The sequence below is a fragment of the Drosophila yakuba genome, chromosome 3R (assembly GCF_016746365.2).
Source record: "Drosophila yakuba strain Tai18E2 chromosome 3R, Prin_Dyak_Tai18E2_2.1, whole genome shotgun sequence".
Classification (NCBI taxonomy): Eukaryota; Metazoa; Arthropoda; class Insecta; order Diptera; family Drosophilidae; genus Drosophila; species Drosophila yakuba.
This window is the reverse complement of record NC_052530.2, coordinates 28514555-28539838: the sequence shown is the minus strand read 5'-3', so window position 1 is coordinate 28539838 and position 25284 is coordinate 28514555. Positions and strand designations below refer to the sequence as shown.

The following is a 25284-nucleotide window of genomic DNA, read 5'->3' as shown; positions in this document are numbered from 1 at the left end:
GCGCAGCAGTTACCTGTATTGGTATGCGCTATTATCGATATATAAACCTAGGGGGCCTCATTCTCGTTGAGCCATCTCTAGTTCGCAACTGAACTCGTAAAAAGTGTAATATTTGTTTACATTGAAAAAAGGTAAAATGTTGTTCTTGCTGGGTACTTGCAGTGCTCCCTGGCTCCTAGATAAGCCAGCCAAGACAAAGGGCCGTGTGCATGTGTGGGGCGTAGCCCTTAAGCAGTGCGGGGGGTGGGGGGAACAGCCAGGGCGAACAAAGAGCAATTAATGCGATAGGAGAAGGGGGGCTTTCTCCTCCAATTTTCCCCACTTCCCCGAATTTTCCCATAGAGACTGTTGTGAAACCTAAGGTGAAGATCGCTTGGCCAAATGAACATGGAAATCCACTCAAGAGCACCCTCCTCTATTGTCAATCTCCCACACGATCCTTTGCAGACGCAGAAGCGGACCAGCGGACGCAATTCAATGAGGTGCTTATGAGCTAACTAGCAGCAGGACGGCAGCCAAGGAACACGGGGACGAGGTCTGGATCAGCGAGCAGGTAGCCAGGAATCACAGGCTAGAGGTCAGCGCAGACTGGTGGACAGCAGGTGACCTAGTTTACGCAGTAGCAGGTGAGCCAAGGCCTTGAGTTTCCAGCCCAGCACAAAATAACCCAACGATTTTCAGAAGAAGATTAGAGGACTGGCGGCGGCGTTTCTGTGGCAACTCCTACTGGGGCTGTTCTGTTGTGTTAATTGAACTTAGAGCATCAACGTGCACTGCCATTAGTTGTAACTTTAATATACCTACCTAACGTAATTAGTGTACTACTTCTGACACGGAGCAGAGCAGCATGTCCAACTCCCATTATAACAACTACCAACAGCAGCAGCCGCACTCCAGCAACGGGGATTCGGAATACCAGCACCAGCAGATGGTGCACCAGCCGCAACGGTTCTCCAACGGCCATGGCATGAAGAGCGTCGCGGTGCCAGACATGTGCCTCTTCTGCTTCGAGGTGCTTGACTGTGAGCTGAACAATGTCGATGGTCCGTCGGTGCCGGTATTCAGCAACGACGCCTACCCACTCTTTGTCACCTGGAAGATTGGGCGCGACAAGAGGCTGCGTGGCTGCATTGGTACATTTAGTGCAATGGAACTGCACCATGGTCTGCGGGAGTACGCCTTGACCAGCGCCTTTAAGGACTCCAGATTTGCCCCTATCTCTAGGGATGAGTTGCCACGGCTTACCGTCTCGGTCTCCATTCTGCAGAACTTCGAGGAGGCTCAGGGCCACCTGGACTGGCAGCTAGGCGTCCATGGCATCCGCATCGAGTTCCTCACGGAACGCGGCTGCAAGCGCACGGCCACCTATTTGCCGCAGGTGGCCACCGAACAGGGCTGGGACCAGCTGCAGACCATTGATTCACTTCTACGGAAGGGCGGCTATCGGGCTGCCATAACTCCGGAGACAAGGAAGTCCATCAAGCTTACGCGCTACCGTTCGCAGGAGATTCAGATGCACTACAAGGAGTACCGCGAGTACCAGGAGCGTCGCGCCCAGTTCGGCAAGGTGCAGTGCTAACAATTGGACAGGACGGCGGCGAGGCGATGATCCTGGCTGAGGGCAGGCCTAATGGCCGTCGTCCTCTTGCTGCTGCTAGCTTTTCAGTTCGGCCCAGCTTGGCGGCCGCTCGCTTAATCCGAGTTATGAGTTAATACATCTCCAGCAACAATTTTAAGCCCTCAAAAGTTCTCCAAAAACGCGCATGAGATGAGCGCCTTTTACTAAATATACCATTTAATGCTTCAAATACTTAAGCGGCAGATCCGTAAGCAATTTCGAATGAGATAAGAAGAAAAGTTTTTAAACGCTATGTTGAAACCCTTGGTTTCTCTTTAAATCAAACACACACAAAGTAAAACAAACAAAAGCATATACATATATGGGTATATATATATTACCGAATCAATACAATACAAAATGCAGATATATAATTCAAGTAAAATGTTCAGCAATTATATTATAGATTTAACAACTAAACCAATTACATTACTAATTCTAATTCTATGCGCATTAAATAAAGGTCGACCCCTTCCGAGTCGCACAAGACAATGCAAAATATCGTCCGTCTTTCCTCTTGGGGATCGTGGAAGCGAAATGGAGTTCACACCTCAATGTTTTGGCATTACTCGTACACGTGTTCAATGTATACTGTTTATTGTTCCATTATGTTGTGCGTTGTTACATGGTTTTGTACTTCTAAATCTAGTCGATAATATCGATATATGTTTGGGCTTTACGTACGGAGTAGTCTCAACAAGTTGCTAAGACAAGTCTGCCTCTTGGTTAAATGGCTACAAAAGAACTGCGTTACGCAGCAAGGCTAATCAAATGATCTAACAACTAAGCTAGTAACAGGGCAAGTTAATCTATGGCTAAAGCGGCGAGCTAGCGCTCAATTAGTATAATTACTGGCGTACGGTATAAATGTATATATTCAATATATAGTCAATAGATCGCATTGATTGCAATAAAGTATGAGTTCGTCGCGCTGGCTTCTCAACAAGCAGGGCAATTATAACAGATGGATTGTTTATACACCGCAGCAAAATCGCATTCCATCGCTTTGCATCGTAAGTGTACATCTAAATTACTTTCAATTTGTATGGCAGTACAATCAACTTAATGCGGCGCCAATTTCTAAACAGTAAATCAATACGGATTTCAAAAAGCTAAGCAAACAAAAAATTTACGTATAGTTCCTTCAGCGTGTGATTCACCTCCAGGTCCATTCCAATCGAGTCTCAGTCTCAATGCTTGCACAGAAACTGCTCTAAGCACTGGCACTAGGTGGCCGACAAGGCGTTCCACTCAAACCGCGGATTCTTCGAGTGCGTCACCGGCAGACACTCGGGTTCAACCAGCTTCCAGACGCCGTCCACCTGTTCCACCGTTGCCAGGCTGCAGTAAGGGATCTTGTGGATGACTTGGCGCAATTCGTTCGTGCTGCGCGGAACTCCACCGGTCAGTTGCCGGGAACAAGTGTCCAGTGTGGTGGCATGGGCCACAACCAAAATATTTCCAGCTAGATTTGAAAAAAGTGTGCATTAGATTATTTTTCAAAACCACATTTTGATAAATTTACTTGTCTGCTCCAAAAGCTGCAGAATAACGTCATGGTTACGTTCATAAAACTGCTCGGTTGACTCCTTTAGGCGAGCAGTTAGCTCAGACGATGGCTGCACCGGCTCATAATCCAGATCAACCTCGTACTTGGCCTCGGTCAGTTCGCTCTTTGTCAGCCAGTCGGGTACACCACTCGGATACCAAGCCATCCACTCAAACAGACCCGGCTCCAGCTTGATTTTTTGCTTGCCCGTGAGCTTCAGCCCCTCCAGTGCACTGGTGCACGTCTGGATGCAGCGATACGAGGGCGAACAGTAAACATGATCGATCTGCACTTGAGCCTCAAGCAAGGCCTGACCAATAAGATTGGCCTGATAGACACCCACATTGGTCAGCGGAGAGTCATTCTGCCAGCCCTCGGGACTGTTCTTTCGACGAGGCAGCGTCTTGGGCATGTTCAGATCCTTTCGCATGTAGTTGCCAAACTCATCGAAGCAGTATGGAATCCATGTGCCAAATGTGAAGTCGACTCGCTCGCCATGCCGCATAATGTAGATCTTTCTATTCTTGGCATGCGAGGCGTCAAGAGATCCAGGATGCAAGGAGTGGTCCGAGTGCACACTGAGTGTGTCATCTGGACGCGGAGGCTGTGCTGCCGGTGGTTCCACCAAGATCTCGTCCACCGCTTGCTTGGACGCGGAAGTTGAGGAAGAAGACATATTGGTCGTAATCTCGATCGTGGGCGTGTTTGGGTTGTGCTGATGGGTCAAGTTGTGGCTGTTGAGCAATTGCACGGAGGGCAGTTCCAGACAGGGCTTCAAAGTTTGTCTCAAATACTTCTCCACGCTCTGCTCGGATTCCTCAAACGATGAGCCTTCAATGATATCGGGATGTGCGGTGTCTGTTGAGGGAGGCGAAATAATAAAACATAAGTAATTTTTACATTTACTAGATCCACTTATTTAAATTCACTTTTTTAAAATGCGACTTACTATTACGTTCCTCGGGCTCCGTAGATATACTGCGTCCGTCCACAATGTCCAGATCCTCGGCGGAAGTTAAAGAAGAGGCTACGCTCTTGGAGAGCTGGACCACACGATGCAGGGTCCAGGCGTCCGATTCGGCCGTGCGTTCGGTGTAATTGACAGGCAAATGACCAGTGCTACCAGTCAACCAGGATATGCCTTCGGCCCAGCCGTCACTGGAGCTGTCCACCACCTCGGTGTTCAAGTAGATGTAGTCGCCGATGCGGAGCTCCAGTTCATCCGTCTCGTGCGGGTTGTGTGGATAAACTACCTTCTGTACCTGCAAGATAAAAAATGGAATTATAACCAATCCTCGAGCGATAATAAGGAGCTCTAACTTGTTTGGTGGCGAGCCGAGGATCGCGGGAATATAGACGAAGTTCCCAATTGGAGGCGCAGCCGGCGTCTAAGGTCTCCACGAGTGCTTTCAGTGCATTAAACTGTGCCTGCGGGAACTGGTAGGCAAGCGTCAGGTGCAGGCTCTTTACGTGTGGCTCGAGTGAGATGGCTACGGGTAGTTGGAAGCTATTAGTGGCCCTTCGCTAGGCGGAACAAACGATTACTGAATGGAAACGAATGCGAATGCGGTGCTGCTTATATGCGTTTGTATCTAACACGGTGAATCGATGTTTTTGATAAGGAATTACAGCCACTTAAAGTTATCATAGGGCAAAACCAAACGTCATGGGTTTATCAAATTTCTGGCATGACACGTAGTGACACTAATCTTAACAGTGCTTGGTTTAAATAATAAACTAAACTATTTCTCGAACAAATGAAGCGCGGTATAAACAAATTAAATATGTGGTTTGAAAGCGGCAAGCAAAAACATCGACATACCTTGCTATTTACAGTTCTTACTGATAAAAACAATTAACCACAATTAGCAGCGTCATGTTGAATTTTACCAATAGGGTGAGTAGATTAGTACGTTATCTACCAGTGCAAGTAAATCATGCATAGAGTGATGGGAAAGTGTACTTTTGAGTGAATCAAATAGAGATGTTATTCAAACTAATGGCTTTTGCTAATGGCTTACATCGACTGCTGCGCGGAATGCAGCGGGTGCCCGATGAGACAGCACCGCACCAGGGAAAGCAGGCCACAATGGCGTCCAACTGCTCATAGGTATCGCTAATGACTGTGCAGCATAGCCCAGATTATCCAGATATCCGGGTATTAGTGTGCAGGAAGAGAGGAGAACAACATAACCGTGTAAGCCACTCCGAAAAATGGAAAACCATCAACCGAATCGAACAGAACGTGAGAAAGGTAAACCAAAACAACCCAAAGAGAGTGCAACCAACAGAAGGAGAGTTCGTACTTGAGTTGGACACCTCCTTGACGTACTGCAGGGCCAGCCGTTTCAGATAGTTGGCATCCTCCTCGGCCACGAAAAAGCCCATAAAGTTCTGGCTCATGTACGGCTCCAGCTTAAGAGGACGATCCAACAAGGCGCCCGTCATGTCCACCACCTGTTTGAGCGCCTTGGACAGTTGCAGCGAGCACTCATCGGGGGCCTGCAATGTCGATTAAGGTAATAAATAAAGTTGCTACAATCCAAGTTAAACGTACCTTAAAAAACGAGACCAGGGTTATGTGGGGCACGTAGTTGTGAGCTCCATTCCAGCCGCACATTTGGCGCGACTTGGCCCAGAACTCCTCCAGCTGCTGTAGAAACGGACCCGTGGGACAGGCATATATAATGTACTCCCTGGGGGCGCACTCGTCCAGGGTGCCATCGTTGACATGGGCCAGCAACCAATCCGAGGCAATCTGGACTCCACGATTCCCAGTTGACGCCAGAGCTTTCTCCCTGTGTAGAGATAAGCCAAAAAAATCAATACTCTGATTCTATGAAACACAGACTCTAAGCGGGTCACTCGTACGCATAGCCTTTGAGTCTTGATGGAAGCCAGAGCGGCAGGTGACCCCCAATAGACTAGGTATGGAAAACTTACGCTCTATGCCTGGGAAATCCCATTTGGAGCAATGTTTGCAGCGGAGTCAGGTGCTGTTTGGAGATGCAGATCCTCGTAGGCGTCTGGCTCTTGCGCGGCGGAAGCGTGGCCATGTCGATTATAGCCTCCTATGTAAGCCCAGGTGACCAGCGTTTAACAGCTTTCGCTTTTTCCTGGCTGTTCTATATTTTTCAGTGATAATTTCAACAAAAATAGGATACAATTCGTTAATTGGCCACAAAAAAAGTGTTGGTTAATGGCAGCCGACAATTTTGTCAATTTCTATCGATAGTTGTAACGACTGCGCCATCGATAACCCCTACTGACCAGTAGAGATGAGAGCGATTCTCCTAGCGAGACAACAACAAAATTCACTGCGTAATTAATTAAATATATTTTAGTAAAATCGAGGCGCACCACAAAGAAACAGCTCGTGGAGTGTTCACTAGTGTTCAAAGTAAGTGCTGGTACAAAAGGAATAAAGTGAATAGCAAAAGCAAAGCGGCAAAAAGAGTGTTACGCAGCAGGCGAAAAGTGCATGGAAAATGCCCGTGGAGCCCCCACATCAAACATACACACGCACACACGAAAAACGTACACAACAAAGACCCACGCACACCGACGCAATTAGTGGCGCAGTTGTAATGGTGGAGTCCAAAAACAAGTTGTTCATGGTCTTAAAAAGGGGGCGGGGGAGTTTATCTCCCCTTGGAGAGTCCACTTTCGCACTATTTTCGATTGCACCATAGTTACTCCCCCCCCTGCCATCGAGGATTTTGAGGAAATGGGCGTTTTCCCAGGCACTTTTCCTGCTATTCCAGACCCGCTTTTTCAGCTCGACCTCGTCTTTGTCTGTACTCAGCGCACTTTCTCCGCTGCGCCAGCAGTGATCACGCTTTATCGCCTCGATGCGGGCACCTCCCTCCCCTCGTGTCCTCCTATTCACACAGTCCAGCGATCACTGAATGCGGATTGCTCAGAATGACTCATCCGATTTGTTTATCACCAAGCACAGCGTAGCACCACAGCTCGTCAAATAGTCTGACATTACAAACATTTTACAACTGCGCCTGGCTTGCACCTTAAGCATTTGAACAGTCATATCCTGCTACAGATTACGGCTTTTCATTGCTCTTTACAAACCCCGCACAGTTCTATTTTATTTATCTTAGTCAATAACACATTACACGCCTACACTCCTTAATCGAATTAGAGAAAACCGCAATGGTATTTTTAACACACAATCAATAACATTCTCTGTGGTTTTCAGCGTCAAATACCAAAAGAAATAACCCCGAGTAAGCCAACCCCACAAACTGCATCGAAATGTCTGGCCGTAAGAAATCCCTGCTGAAAGTCATCATTCTGGGCGACAGCAGTGTGGGCAAGACCTCGCTGATGAATCAGTATGTAAACAAACGCTTCTCCAACCAATACAAAGCCACGATCGGAGCAGATTTCTGCACGAAAGAGGTGGTGGTCAACGACCGAGTGGTCACAATGCAGGTAAGCACTGCGAACTTTCAAACACTCGATTTCATTGACTTACCTCGTGAAATTTTCATGACAGATCTGGGACACTGCTGGTCAGGAACGCTTCCAGTCGCTTGGAGTGGCCTTTTACCGCGGAGCCGACTGCTGTGTGCTTGTCTACGATGTGACGGCGCCTAACTCATTCAAGAATCTCGACTCCTGGCGCGACGAGTTCCTCATACAGGCCAGTCCACGGGATCCCGAGCACTTCCCCTTCGTGGTGTTGGGCAACAAGGTGGATTTGGACAACCGCCAGGTGTCTACGCGTCGAGCGCAGCAGTGGTGCCAATCTAAGAACGATATACCCTACTACGAAACGTCCGCCAAGGAGGGCATCAACGTGGAAATGGCGTTTCAAGTTATAGCCAAGAATGCGCTAGAGTTGGAGGCGGAGGTAAGAAATCCTCTTTAAATTATTTAGTTCATACTAAAACGATTTTTTTACTTTCGCACAGGCTGAGGTCATCAACGATTTCCCCGATCAGATCACCTTGGGCTCGCAAAACAATCGTCCTGGCAATCCCGACAACTGTCAGTGCTAATGTAACAACAACGCAAAATGGATAATTACACAATCTATATTATTAAATAATATTTCCAACATAATAATGAACATGAGAAGCAAGCAAAAACACAAAGGACGACGGAGGAAAGTGTTCTATGATTAAGTAAAACAATTTCAGCAAAACAGCATAGTAATTAATTAATTGATAGGATGCAAAGTTCAGATTCAGATCAACATCAGCAGAGTCTTAAATGGCCTCTGGCAAAGGCCTAACCAGTATACCCAATTTCCTACGACCTAAGTAACCGTTCAATGAATAAGTATGCTCTGTGTACTCTACTCGTATTTAATAATTCATGTTTCTGACCGACCGCCCGCCTATCTCCCTAGTACTATTTTTGCCATTGTATTAGTCAAATTTTGCACGCAACCGCTGCTGGCTTTTGCAACAGAACAGCAACATTGAGAATACAACATCAGAGTATCTTCTAAACAAACAAAAAATCTTGTGATTGTAAATTTAATAAATGAATAACTTTTTAAATGTAATTAACGACATAATTTCCTGCACCATCGAATTGGCAACTCTATTGTAATTGGCTGAGCTCCACAAAACTCCCTTATGCATAACATTCGAGCGTGAATTTTGTTTAGTTATAACGTTACTCGATATATCCTATAACTATGAATAGTATTCCATGTAAAATTGCTCCTTGTTTTTGGTAATACATATATGTAAATTGCGTATAATTCGTATGTATTTTATTCCAACAATTCATTTTTTGAATTTTCATGCTCTTTGGTTTAATTTAAAGAATAAACATGAAAAATTTACAATAAAAGTCAAATAAGCCTAATTAATTTTTTTATGTGGGCTTTATTCATTTTGTGCCCACTGTACAAAAGTTGCAACCAGGTGAAAACAGAACATCGCCTATCGATAACTTAATACTGTTAATATTTGTCTGTGGAAACAGCTGTGGCCATTGTCTGTTAACTTGCTAGTCTATTTATTTATTTAATTCTAAACCATGTCGAATATTCCACCTGTGCCACCACCTCCTCCCACTCCGCCCATGAAAGTCACTCCTGGCACACCAGCTACAACAAAGGAACGTCCTGCTGCGGACCATATACCCACCGATAAGTGCAGTTGGGCTGCGGAGTATCCTGAGGTGCAGAAAGGATGCTACTTAAGTCGCGTCTGCGAAGATGCTCCACCAAAACACTGCCAATACTACTCCGTAAACAGTATAATGCAGGTGAGCAAGGAAACAATAAAGATTTTTCAGTTTATTATACAATTATATACGTATCCAAGGTTGGACCCACTTGTGGCCTAGTGGCCCTAAGCATGCTGCTCGGTGGCAGTCCCACGGCAGCTGATCTCCTCAAGGATGCAATTGAGCAGGAGTATACCCTAAATGGCGAACTATTTAGTGCCCAGTATTTGTTTGAACTGACCAGGAAGCATATGCCAGGACCAGCTGCGTGCCAGTTGCATGCCGGACCTCTGGACTGCAAAAAAGTCAGGGCACTTTTAAGTGCCGGAGGCTGTCTACTGGTGCCGTATCCTTTTTCAAAAATATTAAAATTCAAACCCGGTTTAAGTTCGGTATTCCCCCGCATTTAAAGCCGTTGGCGCCCAACAGCACTTGTAAACGGTTAACAGCACACTGTTCTCGGTCAGTGTTGTAAAATTCGCGCTTGTTTAGTGCTACAACTTATAAACAGCATTTTAGATTTTGCAAACTTAAATATACAATTTAAAGTCAGTAAGTACGAAAAGTGCTAATATTTTAATTAAATGGCCGACGAAACAGAGCAGGTAAGTGCAAGCATTAAAGCAAAGAGGAAGTTCTCTATATGCCGTACTTGCAGCTCAGCCAGGTGATTTTGCCGGTGAAGGAGCCCCTGGATCTCATCCGATTGAGTTTGGATGAGAAGGTGTACGTAAAGATGCGCAACGAGCGGGAACTGCGAGGACGTCTTCACGTGAGTTGATGCCTCTTTTGCTGTTGGCCAGCCATCTCTTAATATAATCCTTTATCCAGGCCTTTGATCAGCATTTGAACATGGTGCTGGGTGACGCGGAGGAGACGGTGACCACAGTGGAAATCGACGAGGAAACCTACGAGGAGGTGTACAAGACCGCCAAGCGAACTATTCCCATGCTATTCGTTAGAGGCGACGGAGTCATTCTGGTTTCGCCACCCATGCGGGTGGGCTAGCGGGTCTTGTTTAGCTTTAAATCACCTGCATTTATACAAGCTGTATCTAAATAGGTTTATAAATGTCTTTTAAAACGAAATCATGTCTTTTTCACCATTGGTATGCTTTAAATATCTTCGTGCTTACAATTAAGTCTAAGCATTTTTTCCTTGCGTTGTCCTTAAATAATTTGTTATTCCAAAGCTACGATTCCGATGTAAACCATGCGCCATGCGTTAGACACGGACACCGAGCGCATTGGGCTTTGATTGTGGGTTACCTGGTGGACCGGCTGGATCGGGTAAGTGAAAAAACCTAGGGCTCTTATAGCCAATATTAATGCATACACCTTACCGCAGTTTTTCGTCTTGGCTCGTCACGGTAAATCCCGCAATCTGGCCGTTTGGCTACTGGACACGCTCAGCGAAAGCAATGAACATTTGAAAGAGTTTGCCCAACCCAAAGGCTACCCAGACGATGAGTTTCTGCTGCCACCGGGTGGAATTGGTGGATCTCTGGGTCTCAACGAGCGCTGCATCCTAGTCAACGGACTGCCAAAGCAGGTGATTCATGTTCGCTGTTCTTAAATATATGTACATCTCAATATTTGCAATAAAAAATGTTTATAATTTCGTAGTTAACTTTAATATATTTAATAGTACAGTTATAAATTACACGCCTTACAATATTTCACTTCGCAACGCAATCAACGCACCTCGAACTCCATTCCATCATTCAGTTCAAACTGGGAAAAACACGTAGAGTTTTCGTATTTAATCGGTTCGCAACAACTACGGGGACACGAATGCGATTTTAGTGGGAAATAGAATACAATATACAATAATGATATATCGAACTTTCTTTTGCATTAGAGCCTGCTGTGTATAAATTTATGTATACATGTATAAATTTATGCTTTTCCAACATCCGCTAATAAGACTGGGCTGCCTTGAAATTTCAAAAATCACAACAATAAGAGTAGTACACATGGTTTTGTATATATGGTAGATAAGATAGGTAACTATATATAGTATGTTTTGTATATAATTTTACACACAGATATTTTTCTGATTTAGGTAGTACATAGACGACGGGCTTGGGTATAATGTCAATATCTTGTCAATTAGGCTTAGTATGCTGCAGTACTTTTAGATTCGTTTGATAGTTGGCCAAACGGGAGCGGCGATTTTGAGATCAGGGGGCCTAATGCTCCCGATTGCTTGGGAACTGTCGGTTAGAGAATATATATGTGTATGCTAGTACATGCCAACAGGCAGGAGCAACGTGTCCATAGAAATTTATTGAAACGGTAACTACACAGTTTAGTTTGGTTTTAGTTCTAGAACTTCTTGTACAGGATATTTTGATACGCGTTGTTCATCTCTGACGAGTTTATAATTACGTTAAGCATATCATTAAACTAGTAGTGTCTTGTTTGTCTGTATGTGTCTGGTTGCGGGTCGAAAGTATCTTTGATAAATTCACAAGTTGCGTGCGGAAATGAACTTAAATGAACGTTACAGGCTAACGGTTTATTAACTAAAAATTTACAAATACTAATTATAAATAAATTATCATTCTTTTCAGTTTTACAATATTTATTGCCGCGCAAGTGACTGGCTCCCTTGCTCCGAGCACATTTCAGTTTTTGTGTCCGTATATCTGTGTTGTTTGTGGGAGTTGGGAGTGTCCCGTGTGAGGTCGGGGGTTAAAATGACTAGGATAATTCAGCACAGGACATGGGAGTGCAGCCAATGAGCGCAATCGGAAAGTTCTTGACGTGCGTTTGCCATTGCGACGATACTTGGAAGAACTTGACTCCCGTCCACTCGGTGCCATCAATGTACACTGCCAAAGAGAAGCGATGGAAAAATTAGTAAAACACTTCAGTGTGTGGAAGATGGACATTCTTACCTCGCAGTGGCACTGGATGCGATTGTTTCGGTGAGCAAATCAAACGGGCCACGCCCTCTACACATTGCTCCTTCTCGAGATCACGCTCCTTATCCTTCTTTTTGCCCAAGCGCATAACTAAAAAGGGGTTGGGATAAGGTGTTAGGATAAAGTATTAAACAAGAAGTAGGATGTACTCACTTTGCTTCTGCTTCTTTTCCTTGGTGGCGAAACTAACAGTCAGTCCATTGAACATATCACCCAATTGCTGTGCATGCTGTGGCAGTCGCCACACCTGCAGGTTCCTAAACGTACTCTTAATGCTATTCTTGCCGCCAGCGTCGCTACCCTTGGACAAGCCACCCTTAGACTCCTTGGTGTGACCTTCGCCCGGCCGCACCAGGGGCCAATAGTCAACTTGCAGTTCTACTGCTTCGGCCGCCGCAAGAGCTCCACTGAACGTCTGCTGCTGCACCGACGATGGCGTACTTAGCGATTCACTGGTATTGCGCTCCCGGTGAGAGGATGCGGATGACGGTGGCGTCTGCAGAGGCGGTGAGATGCGTCCCAAGCTCTGCTGCTGGGGCGGCGAACCAGACACCACGCCGTGCACATTTGGCGAGCTCTGACTGCCTATCGGGATGGCTGAGCTCGAAGCAGATCCAGAGCCCATTCCACTACCGACTGCGTTGGAAACAGCTGCGTTTTCCTCAAGATCCAGCGAGGCCTGTGCGTCCAGATATCCAATGCGAACATCCTGTATATTAAGAACAATATGGTTAGTGTTTTATGGCCGATGGAAAAGTATTCTTAGGCTATATACTTACACTAACAAACGGCACAAAGATCTGGCAGGAGTCCTCGTCCTTGTAGTTAACCATAGCCTCAGCAATGGGTATCTGCGTGCAGGGTCCTGCCGCCAGTAGGTAGCGCTGAATACGCTGCACCAATTCTGCGATGTCGGACTTGGCAACACCAGCCGCATCCGCGAGGTTGGTTGTCAGCGCGGTGGCATTCACTGTGGTCACCGCACTGACCGCTGCCGCTGTGGCTGCGGCCCGTTCGCACAGCTGCGTCCAATTGTCCGAACCGAACATCACCGCATACGCCTGATCCATTTGGCTGAGATGGCGAGCCACACTGCCGCAGCTGCCGCCCACGGGCACCAGATAGAAGCGCAGGTGATTCAGCCAATCCGGAGGTCGCACTCCCATCAGTTCCACGTAATGTCGCAGAGTGGCTCCCTGCAGCCAATCTCCGCCAATTAGCAGCACCTTCACCGTGTGCGGTGGCTTGGCGTTGGAGTTGCAACTAAAAGTGGACAAGAAAATGCATTAGCATTGCATATGTGATGATGATAGAACGCGAACACTTACTACTTCTGGATCTTGGCCATGAGCGCCTGGAGCACCGCCTTGACCTCGGCAGTGTTCTGCGGCACGAAGGCCGGCTTGAAGGAGTTGGCAAAGAGCGTGACCAGTTTGGCCAGCAGCGCACTGCCGCCCAACGCCTCCGGCGGGCTAATGATGGTCACCACCTCCGGAATGGTGCTGTCCTCGCCGGCGAACACGCGACTCAGCTGGTCGAGCAGCAGCTTGCGTGGCTCCACATTGGTGGGCGATAGGCAAGTCTCCAGCACGGATCTCGGCTCGGCACTCAGGCTCAGCGTGTGCTTCCTCTTGCCGCCACCCGATGCGCTAATGGCACTGACACTATTGCCACCGCTTCCTGTGTTCGCCGGAGTATTGCTGGAAGTTCGGAACAATCGTGACCGCTTCTCCGTCTGAGCGGGCGTTACCACGCTCCCGCTGCCCATGCTGGCGGCCACTGAGCTCACTGGGGTCAACTGCTGCTGCTGCATCTGCTGCAGGCGCATGTAGTCCTTGTCCCTGGGCGGACTGTTTTGCGGATCGGAGTTCTGGCCATCCGTATAGCCAGCGTTGCCCTCATTGCCGGAGCTGTCATTACCCCCGCGATCTGTGGACAGCACAAAAGAGTTGAAGAAATGGGTTAAACTATAGGTTTTTGGGTATCTGGTTTAGTCTAATGCAGGAGCTATCATAATGGTAATGGTTTTGGAAAGTTGATATAGCAGAAAGTCCATTTCTATTCTTATTCAAACATAAAGTGTTTTTCAAAGGCTTCCTCTCACTTTTCCAAAGACACGGCCATTAGGATGACCCCGGCGGGAGAATGGGGCTCTAGTGAGTGACGGTGTGAAACTGGGGGCACAAGACATGCGGAGAGCAAACAAGACGAGTAAAAACAGAATCGTGAGACAGAATGGCGGCCACAAATAGTAGGTCCCGAAATAGAACGCCCCTGCGAAGAGTTACCCAGTCCCAGGAGCACCGTGTAAATAATAAATAATAAAAAGAACGGACCGAGAATATAATTAAAGCTTTTCTTTTATTTTATGACCATGAATGGAGGGGAGGTGGACTAAAGGTGGGGCAAAGTAGCCATATTTCTGTGTGGCAGAAATTTCCGGCTCGTCGTGCTTGAATTTTCAAAGCCATGCGCCGATTAATCAAAAAACGCACGACACGTAAATAAAATGAAAGTGAAAGAAAATGGGGGGGAGAAAATGGGGAAAAGGGGAAAAACCGGGGAAGCTAACAAATCCAAGACTTTATCCAGTGCTATGGTATACTGGCGGCATAGGGCCGTGATTAAGGGTGTTGTTTTCAAGGGTCTGACGTCTACTATGTCGCGGCTAATTGGAAAAGCGCTTCAAGTGCGTCGAAGGTTCAATTGTCATGCCACAGACTCACACACAATCTCACACATGTTGAGTACGTGGACTCCTTTTTTTTGTTGAGCGGGGGTTGGGGCAAAAAGGGATGGGGAGTTTTATTTTAAGACCCCACAAACATGCACCTCAACTATGTATTATGTATACGAAAAACAAACGATCAATGGATTTGACGCACAAATCAAAGATTCCCCCTAATCCCGCTCCAATTTCGAGCATGCAAAGGTGCAGAGCGGTGTGGTGCAACAACAACTAGGATACGAACAAGGCATACATTTACATTTCCAGTGTACTTGTGGCAGTGTGTGTGTGGCTTTGTGGCTGTGTAGCTGTATGCGTGTGTGGGCTGTGCGTGAGTGTGGAGCAAGGCAAGGAATTTGGGTGAACGCCTCCTTTAAATATTAAAATTTGTAATCCTATATAAGAAATCGGAATAAAAGCTCATTTATCTCGATTCATAGATTGATATAATCCGAAAAAAGGCACAATCTCACGACATGTTGTGTCTAAAATATTTCAATAGCAGTGAAATATATTTGAAATTGATTTTAAAGATTAGCTTTAATAGTTAAACTTTGTAATACAATAACTTTTAATATTTTCAGGAAGGCGTTAGCACTCAAAAACAAGAAAATAGCACACATCTTCTGCATGGAAAATGTATCTGATAGGTTGGGCTGGTATTACTTATATACAAACTGGACACGGATTGCAGTATGTGGATAGACACAACTGTTTGTGGTCTCATTTTGAAGGTTTTTTAGGAGGGGAGTGATGGTGTGTAGTATTTCTATAATTTTGATTGGGGGGTATTCTTTTTTTTTTTGTTTTTTTTTAGATTTTGCTGTAATGTACACAGACCTGGTGTTGTTGCCGAATTGTTATTGTTTGTTAAATGAATGCATTTTTGGTTTTTGTTATTTTCAAGATTGTAAGATGAATTGGTCAATTGGTCGCTCTTATCCGATGATCGGCGCTCAGAGTTGCCTGCAAGAGAGATTTGTTCAAGCCATGCAAAATGTATCTTATGTTTGTTTGTTGTTTGTTTCGAGTTGTTGTTCAAGTATATAGTACTTAAGTAGTATAGTTAAGCTAAGCATTTGGATCGAAAATACTTGACTTACATCTATATTGAACACAATTTAAAGTTAATTCAGCAAAGCTACGAAAATAGTTACTGTTGCGCTTTTGTTTTTTCCGGAAAATGTTCAATGCCGCGCCTACTTTTGCTCAGTGGGCGGTGGTAGTGACAGTCAACATGGTCAACAGAACAATTAACTGTCTCCAATGCCACGCCTCCATTTTCCATTTTCCGGGAAAAACAATTTGTCCTTTTCAACTGTGTGTATGTGTGCGTGTCGGTATGCTGAGTTGTGTTTTGTATGCGTTTCTGCGTGTATGTGACATTCCTGTCCGCAAGTTTTCTTTATTTTTCGTGTTTTTTAACCTTGACCTAAACTGTTGACAATGGAAAATCGCAGAGAAGCGGACAGACAGCACCGAAAAAAATGTACGAAAATAAGACCTGCTATTGAAAACAGAGTTTACATAATAAATTTCCGGAAAATTGCCAAAACTATGTGTGTATATTATTTCGGTTCAACTAAGTCTGATAAAAAGAAATCCACATGATTAGTATTACTTTAATTTATTAAGCTTGAATTGAAGTTGTAATTTTGTGTGTGTCAGTACAAAGCTAATGAGTAACGTAATAAGAACGCAACGCAACGCAACGTAACGCCCACAAACTCAACGTAATGCAACGCAACGCAACGCATTAGAAAGCCAAACAAAATTGATGGAACAAAAGTCGTTTAGTCAAACTCCAGTTAATAGCACATCAATAAAAATGCAAAGTCAAATCAACCCGCTATATTGACAGATATTCACCCGGTACTCACCAGTGTTTCCGATTCCGGTTCCCGAACCTCCGCCCACCAATTGGCTCAGATCTCCGCCATTTCCGGTGATGTTGTCGTGCAACATGATCCGCGAGTTGGTGAAGAAGGGACGCAGCGATGGCTTCGGCGTGGAGCCCACCGATATGCTGTCCATGTCCGGACCCGAGTCGTCGCCCTCGCAGCAGGACAGCGACTCCAGCTCCTGGAAGAGTGCATCCAGGTCGCGTTCTCCGCGCAGCGCCGCCGTTCCTCGATGGCCAGATTCCCCCTCCAGCTCCTCGCTCACCTTGAATCGCTTCAGGAGCGCCACGATCTTCTGCTTGAAGTTTCGCTGCTGCAGCGAGATCGTCTAAAAAGGGAAATGATTAGTATAATTGCATCAATTTAGTAACCATTAAAGAAATAGGTAAGGATATTAAACTGCACAACTAGTGGCACACTAGCAGCTACAAGATCTTTACGATATGAACACAAGTTCTTTATGCATAAAGAGCTTATATTAAGTTGAAAATATTGTTTTCTCCGCTCTTCCCTTTCCCTATTAATACCTCTTAATTGCCGCCGGATAAATCTAGAGTTGCTTATGGGCCATTAAACGAAATCTCAAGGACTGCGACAGCGACGACGACTTGGGGAGCTGTTAAAATTTATGCATCGTTCTTTTTTTTAAATGCCCAGCGCTCATCGGTTTCTTTTTGTTTGTTTTATTTTTTACGCTTTTTTTTTGTTGTGCTGCGGCCTGTCATTAGTCGTGTTTTTGTCTACGGCAAGCATTCAAAATGATCCTGCGATAAAAAGCCAGCCAGCACAACAACAACAACGAAAAAAGAAGCAGAAGCCATGACAATAAAAGCCGCAGGCTAATTTTACACCTGTGCTACGGATGTTGGCCAGGTGGTGCGTAGATAAAGGGGGCGCAGGGGGAATGGGTGGGCCCCACCAGGACGGGGCGAAAGTCCATAATTGGCCCAAACAGCTGGGCCAAGTAGTGAGTCAAAGTCTCCCTGTTTTAATATTTAAGCGGCAGCTTAAGAAAATTGTCTTTGTTGTGATTGGTAGGAATGCTTCAAAGGGGAAAGGTATTTAAATAAAGCATGGAATTTCTAAATATGCTGCTTCTTTCGAAAAGAAATCCTTTTATTTCATATTTCATGTGAACAACACTCCTCTCTGCTCATTTCTTGGAATAAGAAGTTTTTCCATGTAGTTCAACTTGGATATATATTCTTAGGCGGAAGTCCACGACCCCGATATAACCCTGAGATATAGTCATAGGTTCGAAAGTATGCCACCGGGCGAGTCTAAGCAAATTGAGTCGAGTGAGCGACACGCCAAGGCCGCCGCCCCAACAATTGTCAACTATTTGCCACAGAAATTCTTGGCCACCCCGTTTGGGGCATGCCTTTCCCGCCCGATACTTAAGTATCTGTGCCCCTGTACACATGCACTCTTTTTCTATACTATGCGGATACATATTTGATACAAATTTCATTTGGGTTAGCAGCAAGGAACTGACAATATTTCGCAATTGGCAAATGCCAAACTAGCAAGAATGAGGAGGTAGCAATAACAAGGTACTAACAATGCAAGACAAGGCTAAGCATAGTTTCGATGACTAGAATGGGCTAAATGTGAATAATATGGAAATGCCTTATACATAGATTAGCTTATGCTAATTTTTGGGAAATTCCGGAAAAGGCATGGATGGAAGGCACTAGAACAAGGTAATCCTGAAAGATATCAGACTGAATCTAAATATTACTTACATGGTCTTAGTTTAGTCAAGTTAAGTGCACATTTAAATTATGCCATACCCCTCCTATCTATCTATCTTTCTATTTAGCATTCTTTACCAACTGATAAAAAGGTTCAAAAAATTCCCCCTTTTCTGTTGTTGCGTTTCTAGCTTTTTAGTGAATGGGCTCTGCCCCTTTTTATGTGCAGAATGTGCGAATGTGTGCTTGTAATCTATATAGATAGCCACTAAGTGATATTTATTCACTTTGCATAATGAATTTTAGAGCCCCCCAAATAGAAGACCTCCGCCTGCTGACGTGTTGCCACGCAATTATATCGAGCGGTAATGAAAATACTTTTGGGTAAGAGACAATTTTTCATTTTTTTTTTTGGGTGCCACGCGGAACAGCTGGGCGGGATTACACGATATAAAGATATGATGTGATTCGATGTGATTGACTCACCCGGCTAAACTTGGCCCGTGACGAGCTCTTGTCCTTCATCTCGAACTCGCTATCGCTATCGACGACCACGCCGGGATGATGGTGCTGAATGCTGCCGGGATGGTGACCCACTAGGGCGCAGTCCTCAATACCGGAGCGCTGCAGCTTGTTGCGATACTTGCGCATATCATGCTTGGCCGGATGGTTGTAGTCCCGCGGATCCTTGGGATCGTAGCCCCGGATCAGGCCCAGTTCGTTGGCCTCGTCGTTGAATTCGCCCGAACTGAACTCGGCCTCCTCGTCCTCGTCGGAGTATTCAGCAACGCGATCTGCGCAACAAGATTAATACATTTAATATATTAATATATATGTATGTATGTATGTATGTATGTATGTACGAATTGTATATTTTGGATAAGTAATGGTAAGCTGGGTAAACTCGTATCGCTGGATAAAACTAAGATAAACGCTCAGCGGCAGCTGGCTTTTGCGTTTTAGTTTGTGAACCGTTAAGAAATCTATTTGGAATTTAATTATTCACAAACACACACTCGTCTTATTCATATGGATGTATTCATACACTCATGTCTTTATGAAAACACTTCGAACTCAAGTTATTTAAACAGTTGTAAACCAAATATGTACATATATATATTTGTTTTATTATTTATTTAAACATTTTCTTAATAATCACCTTTTCACAGTTAAGTGCGTTTCTCATCAATTTTAAGATTTAAGCAAGTGCACGCCGTTATTTTCGTTGTTTTTTGTTATTTTTTTTTTGGTCAATAAATCACAGATAACACGGTTTACTGTCTTTTCTTAACTGTTGCTGTTGTTGTGGCTTTTAGGTTTTGGTTTTAACTACACCCGATTTATCTGTTCATCTGCCGTCTTATTGTTGTTATTATTTCGCTTTCTTTCGCCGCCTCTTTCTCTTTGTCTTCCTCTTCCTCGAGTGCCGAGTGTGTGAACCGACGAGCGCTTGTCAGTGAAATGAATGAATTGCTCGCAGCTCCGCACGTTTTGTGCACTTGCGATGTGTGAAAGAGAGCGCGCCGCAGTGGGGCCAGTGGGAGCGAGAGAGTGGGGTGCAGTGCTGCCCATTTGGCTTCTTTCTGGCTAAATATAGCTGGCTGTGCTGCTAGCCAGCGATCAAACCTATAACCAATCCTATACCTCACGATCTCTAAAGGGTTTATTCTTGTTTTCGAGTTAATAAATTATACATCAAATGGTATTTAAAGAATGTTACAAATAAACAATATAATATAATATAGCCATCTACATATTAATATAGCTATTTTTACACTGATATTCAGTCAGCACTGGCAGGATAAGAGTGGGAGAGAGCACCTGCGAGCAAAGAGAGATGAGCTACTCGCGCACCGAGAGAAATTACTCAAATCAATATGTGCAATTGAACGTGCGCCTCGATATATTCCATTGTATCCGAACAAACACGCCTATGTACATATGTATGTATGTATGAAGGTATATATGGGTCGCTATTCGATATTACTAAACAAGTGTCAAAAGCTTACTGCATGGGAAATGCTCATTAAAGCTATTTTTACGCCCCGATTCGGGCAATTGAACTGAAAGTTTAGGTAGGAAGTGGGTGTTAAGTGGGTATAAAGTGGGTGGAGGTGCCTCCCCAATGGGTCTTATAAAGGGGCCACCCACTCAATCAGCTCATTAATTATATATCCGATTGCTTACGGAATAAAAGTGCTCTTAAAGTTCTGGTGTGAAATTTGATATTCAGTAAAATATAGAGAATTTTGAAATGAAAGATCCTCGAAGACAATATATAAATTATATGAATTAAGTTTAGATGTACGTTACAGATTTAAGGTATGTGGAGCTTAAAACTACTCAGTTTACGTATTCCTTCCTGTTGATCTAGAATTATAGAGCATGTTTTTTGATCGTGTGAACTGGTTTATAGAGAATATACATATATAGAGAGCTTTTCACACACTCGCTTATATCGGACAATTACATTGTTTGCGATAAGATTTGTGTCATCGCCTTCTGATGTCACTTGTTGCACTCCGATTCCCATTCCCATACCGTTGGCACTTCATTTTCGAAAACTGGCTACCACTTCCACTCCCGTTTTCAGTCCATTTCAATTACGATTCTCATCTGTTTTTATACCCAGTACTGAATGTAATCTAAGGGTATGCACTCACATTCTATATAATTAATTTTTAGATACCAACGCTTATCAATTTGTTTCTTGGTAATCGATAAAATGGGCTTAACACTCTTGTTTTTAAAATTAAAGAATTCTTATTAGTCAAGCCCATACATATATGTATGAAACCTTATCTATTTACTATAGTCGCATATTATCAAACAGTTTTGTAATCAGAATATATCATGTGTGTTTCTTGTAGGTATGCATTTACATAGTCCCATTGATCAATGATCTCTGATGCAATCATATCGTATTAATAGGCATAAGAAAATGAAGGGTATTAAATACTCGATCTTCTTCAGCATAACCCCGCCACAAGGCTTGTTTGTTTATTTTCTCGCATGTTGTGCTGTCGTTATCATTTAGCCAAAGCTATTCACCGGCCGGTTTCTGTAGCCGGTTGGCTGCGCGAGAATCGTGAGAGTAGGAGTAGAAGTGGAAGTAGGAGGGAAAGTGGGTGTCAGTGGGTGCTCCGTCTCCGGGTGGCTCCTATCTGGGTATCTATCGCGTGCTGGGCGGTGCTAGTGGATGAGCTATAGCTTCCCGTCCGGGTGTGTTTGTGTGTGGGTGCGGAGCAAACTCCGGTTAAGTGTAACTTTTGACAGCCTCAAAGCCGTTAAGTGATAAGTACGGGAATGATTAAAAAGCGGGCACAGCAAGGTAAACGAAGAATGGTTGGGTTGGATGGATGGAGTGGCTGAGAAAAACTGCTGGCAGTGGATGATTAATTGGGCCAAAGCAGAAGCTGCATACCAGCTTATTGACTATCATTCCGTGCCACATACATTTGCCCCCCTTGGCGTGTTGGTTAAAGAGAAGAATTAAAAATGGGAGAACAGAGAAGAAAATGCAAGTTTCCTACTTGAGGGCAATTATTTTGTTTGTCTTCGTTGTTGCAATTACGCAGACAAGTTAATGACTTCTCTCCCAGGCATTGTTTTCCTGTTTTCCATTCTTTCGCTATCTATTCCTTTATAATTGCATGCAATTCTTAAACACTTTAATGACCTTTTTCCCCGTCTGGGGACATTGTCTGCGCTTCCAGGAAGACGAGCGCATCCAGCACAAGCACAGGCACACTTGGGTCCAAGGAATTTCCACGAAAAATGTTTTCCACATGGGCTCCTAGGCAAAGCAAACAAACAAAGGCTAACAGAGAGACAGAATGAGGCGGAGATACGCTATAATGGCAGACAAAGTGTTGCCGAAAGCTATGAAAGATGTGTCATGGGCAAAACCCCGCCATTCAGATGCCTCACCAGCAACACCTCATCCCATTTGGATGCCCATTTCCACCTCAGCTCAGCTCATCTCACCGCAACGCAACGCACATTCATCCCACGCTCTGTTGGTGCCACGCTGCGTATGAGTAATGAAAAGCGTATTGAAAAGCGACGAGCGACATTGATTTAGTGTCCGTGCTCTCTATATCTATAGCCACAGTAACAGCAAAGAAAAACCCAATTTTCCGACTTTTAGCTACTTCTTTTAGGTAGCATACTATATATTATTATCCATTAAATAACATACTATCAAGCCATTAGTAATGTTTAGGCCTTTACAGCTGCCATAAAATTATCTCTCACATTTCTAGTTTGCTCTACAGTATCAACGACCTCTGTATGTTTGGCAAACGTAAGATGGGTCAGCGGAAAATATTAAAATAATAAATGTGTTATTGCCAAAACACAATACACCCTTGAACCTAAACCAAGCATCAAGTGCCGGGTAAACAAGCCAAGAGGAATAGCAAACTGGCACTGGCACAGAAAGCCAATACATTGATTTGACCTTGGCCAGCACACGAATCTTGTCATTAGCTGACAACTGACAGCCGATGGGGCGGCCAAGTGGGTGGTGGTAGGTGGTTGTGGAGGTCGGAGGCTGAAAAGATGATAGCCAGAAAGGGGAAAAGCAACAGCAACCGGAGCAGCAGTAGCGTGGAAGTGAACAATGTGGATACTCTCGACATAATTTACGCATTTCGCCATTAACCACTCAATGGTCGGGGTGCGCAAAAAGCAGTAAGCGCGTTGGGGTGTGGGGCACACTATATATGTATGTATATAGGGGTGGCTGTACGGTCATTAGAGGCGCAATACAGCCTCCCTATTCAGCCCCCATGCCATTCCAATCCGATCCAATCCCTCCCCTCGTTCCATGACACTTCTGCACAACGTTTATCTCTGGCACTCAAGGACAAATGACTTAATTCCTGTCGTTGTGGCAACAGCACAGGAAAAAAAAAAGAAAAAAAGAGAAAAGCTGTCGGAGCTGTCATCAACAGGAGCTTCATAAGAACGAGAAAGCGACGAAGAGGGGGCAGCAGCAGGATGTGGGCGTGGCATTATCCTCTACACAAATTATAAGACCTTAATCGAAGGGAATATAGACGCACAGATGGGCCAGAAATCACAAGTTTCTTTCTTTTGATTGATTTGCTCACGGCCTTGAGATTTATTTATGGACTTTATTAGGCAAACAGCCAAGGGCTACGCAGCATCGAGATGACCAGCGAACGAGAAGTGATTAGAAACACAAATATATCGCACATTTAAAACATACACTTTAGAAATAATTAAACAATGGCAAACGACCTGTTTCTTTTCGCAGTTGATACTGCGAGTGTTATTGCCATGAAAAATTAATGAGCCGAACACTCCGATTAAAGCACTCATAAAACATTTATGAGTACTCAACCCAGCAGAACACATACATACATATTCATTTCGACGATTCCTTGCAGTCCTTTCGAAATTTTCGGAAACTAGGGTACTGCTAGGTACAATTTACACAGGTCTCTTGTTTTTCAGTTTAAGCCCGTTATGGCCATGGAATATTCATCATCCCAACACCCCGCTCAAAGCAAACCAGTTCCACTGCTCTTGCTCTTGGTTTTGCTGTTCGCCGAAGGAGCAGGAGTCCAACTGCTAATGGTGCCTGCCCCGGCCTGGCACCTGCGGGCATGGATGCGAACGGGTGCGGGATTGCCGCTGGTTGCTAGTGGGTGGTGGGTGGTGGGCGGTGGGCGAAACGGGGCGAGGCATATTCAACAAGCAGCGAACAGCCCGGCGGCAAATCAGGCCCACACCCAGTCCACACCGAAAAAATATGTACCATTAGTTCCATATCATCAACAAGATGCTTTCAAATTGGGTTATTTACTCGAGTGAATGAAGGTGCAACAGGAGGATATCCCATGCTAAAGAAACTGAAACTTTGAAGAAAAGACTTTAAACAAGTAATACTGAATGATTTTAAAACATTTTTTGCCCCAGTGCACTTGGTACCGCTCCCCGCAGCCCGCAAACGAAAATACAAGAACCGAGTGCCATCAGCAGCGCTTTTTGGAGGCCGGACCGCATAAAGAGAAAATCAATACACCAAATTGAGGTTGAGACAAAAAGGTTTTCCTCGCATTGCCCAATGCTCTCTGTGTGTTCTGCTTTTGAATTCCATTTTTGCAAATTAGAAAGCGAGACCCAGAGCTGTCTGTGTCCCCCCCTTGTCCCCTCTTTTGGCCATAACTAAGTTCATTTAGCTCGGGTTCAAGTTCTGACCCTCAGTATGTGCGAGTATATATGGGTCTGACTGTCACTGCCAAACGGAATGGATTGAACGGAGAGCACGGGAGCCAAATTCACGAGCCTTGGCCCCATGCCAAGTGGCCAAGTGGCCAGCTAGCAGCGAACTTTTGATGGCCACCAGTAGTCGTTCATCTAGGGATTCCCCAGCCAATCCTCTGCTGCGCCAAACGAACAGTGACAACGGCATGATTTATGGCAAATAGAGTTGATTTACAGTCCTCGGTCCGGAAGGGAAAGTAAGTTGGGGTTGTAAAACCAAAAGTGGGCATACCCTGTTCTAGTTTAACCAAGTTAATCAAAGCTAAGTACTTGAGTCTACACATTTAAATATAACGCGTTGAAAAGGTGACTGAAAAGTGATTTAACCAAGCAATTAACTTAATTATTAGGTATATACCATTTA

At 44.7% G+C, this 25284-nt stretch overlaps 6 protein-coding genes across 14 annotated transcripts in view; 4 read left to right on the top strand and 2 right to left on the bottom strand.

Annotated features, from left to right (window-relative positions):
* The first annotated feature begins 7 nt into the window (after positions 1-7).
* LOC6538799 (uncharacterized protein CG5902) lies at positions 8-2117 on the top strand. Of its 2 annotated transcripts, none has more exons than XM_002099276.3 (3): positions 8-131; positions 448-626; positions 682-2117. In XM_002099276.3, exon 3 carries the CDS (start codon positions 848-850, stop codon positions 1577-1579), a length of 732 nt encoding a protein of 243 aa, XP_002099312.1. In that variant the 5' UTR covers positions 8-131; positions 448-626; positions 682-847; the 3' UTR covers positions 1580-2117. The 2 variants fall into 2 exon arrangements, with proteins under 2 accessions (XP_002099312.1, XP_015049045.1); XM_015193559.2 differs by lacking the exon at positions 8-131 and adding an exon at positions 211-362.
* A 58-nt stretch (positions 2118-2175) lies between these two features.
* LOC6538798 (protein UBASH3A homolog) lies at positions 2176-6358 on the bottom strand. Of its 2 annotated transcripts, XM_002099275.3 has the most exons (8): positions 6111-6358; positions 5725-5965; positions 5474-5669; positions 5189-5290; positions 4488-4657; positions 4117-4429; positions 3144-4025; positions 2176-3083 (listed from the first exon to the last, which is right to left on the bottom strand). In XM_002099275.3, exons 1-8 carry the CDS (start codon positions 6221-6223, stop codon positions 2845-2847), a joined length of 2256 nt encoding a protein of 751 aa, XP_002099311.3. In that variant the 5' UTR covers positions 6224-6358; the 3' UTR covers positions 2176-2844. The 2 variants fall into 2 exon arrangements, with proteins under 2 accessions (XP_002099311.3, XP_039232714.1); XM_039376780.2 differs by lacking the exon at positions 5189-5290.
* Positions 6359-6425: 67 nt separating this feature from the next.
* LOC6538797 (ras-related protein Rab-7a) lies at positions 6426-8898 on the top strand. Its single transcript, XM_002099274.3, has 4 exons — positions 6426-6567; positions 7381-7616; positions 7681-8037; positions 8099-8898. The coding sequence occupies exons 2-4, from the start codon at positions 7437-7439 to the stop codon at positions 8183-8185; spliced, it is 624 nt and encodes a 207-aa protein (XP_002099310.1). The 5' UTR covers positions 6426-6567; positions 7381-7436; the 3' UTR covers positions 8186-8898.
* Positions 8899-9098: 200 nt separating this feature from the next.
* Positions 9099-24281, top strand: LOC6538796 (UPF0692 protein CG33108). Of its 3 annotated transcripts, none has more exons than XM_039376783.2 (5): positions 9099-9410; positions 9470-9717; positions 10564-10660; positions 10719-10922; positions 22340-24281. In XM_039376783.2, exons 1-5 carry the CDS (start codon positions 9180-9182, stop codon positions 22421-22423), a joined length of 864 nt encoding a protein of 287 aa, XP_039232717.1. In that variant the 5' UTR covers positions 9099-9179; the 3' UTR covers positions 22424-24281. The 3 variants fall into 3 exon arrangements, with proteins under 3 accessions (XP_039232717.1, XP_039232718.1, XP_002099309.1); XM_039376784.2 differs by lacking the exon at positions 22340-24281 and adding an exon at positions 18930-19075; XM_002099273.4 differs by lacking the exon at positions 22340-24281 and having other exon boundaries at positions 9100-9410; positions 10719-11001.
* LOC26536005 (U6 snRNA-associated Sm-like protein LSm3) lies at positions 9819-10459 on the top strand. The gene is made up of 3 exons (XM_015193557.2): positions 9819-9976; positions 10030-10143; positions 10203-10459. Exons 1-3 carry the CDS (start codon positions 9956-9958, stop codon positions 10377-10379), a joined length of 312 nt encoding a protein of 103 aa, XP_015049043.1. The 5' UTR covers positions 9819-9955; the 3' UTR covers positions 10380-10459.
* Positions 11640-25284, bottom strand: part of LOC6538795 (phosphofurin acidic cluster sorting protein 2) — a 33932-nt gene continuing 20287 nt past the window's right edge. For 3 of the 5 annotated variants that reach the window (XM_015193554.3, XM_002099272.4, XM_039376771.2), the window contains 8 exons: positions 19110-19417; positions 16909-17257; positions 15869-15994; positions 13629-14229; positions 13080-13563; positions 12454-13009; positions 12274-12390; positions 11640-12207 (listed from right to left, as the gene is read on the bottom strand). In XM_015193554.3, the coding sequence (XP_015049040.1) occupies positions 12077-12207; positions 12274-12390; positions 12454-13009; positions 13080-13563; positions 13629-14229; positions 15869-15994; positions 16909-17257; positions 19110-19417 (2672 nt within the window). In that variant the 3' untranslated portion in view covers positions 11640-12076. Of the gene's footprint in view, positions 12208-12273; positions 12391-12453; positions 13010-13079; positions 13564-13628; positions 14230-15868; positions 15995-16908; positions 17258-19109; positions 19418-19782; positions 20066-25284 lie in introns of those variants that run through there. The other 2 variants (XM_015193555.3, XM_039376772.2) reach the window with 2 other exon arrangements.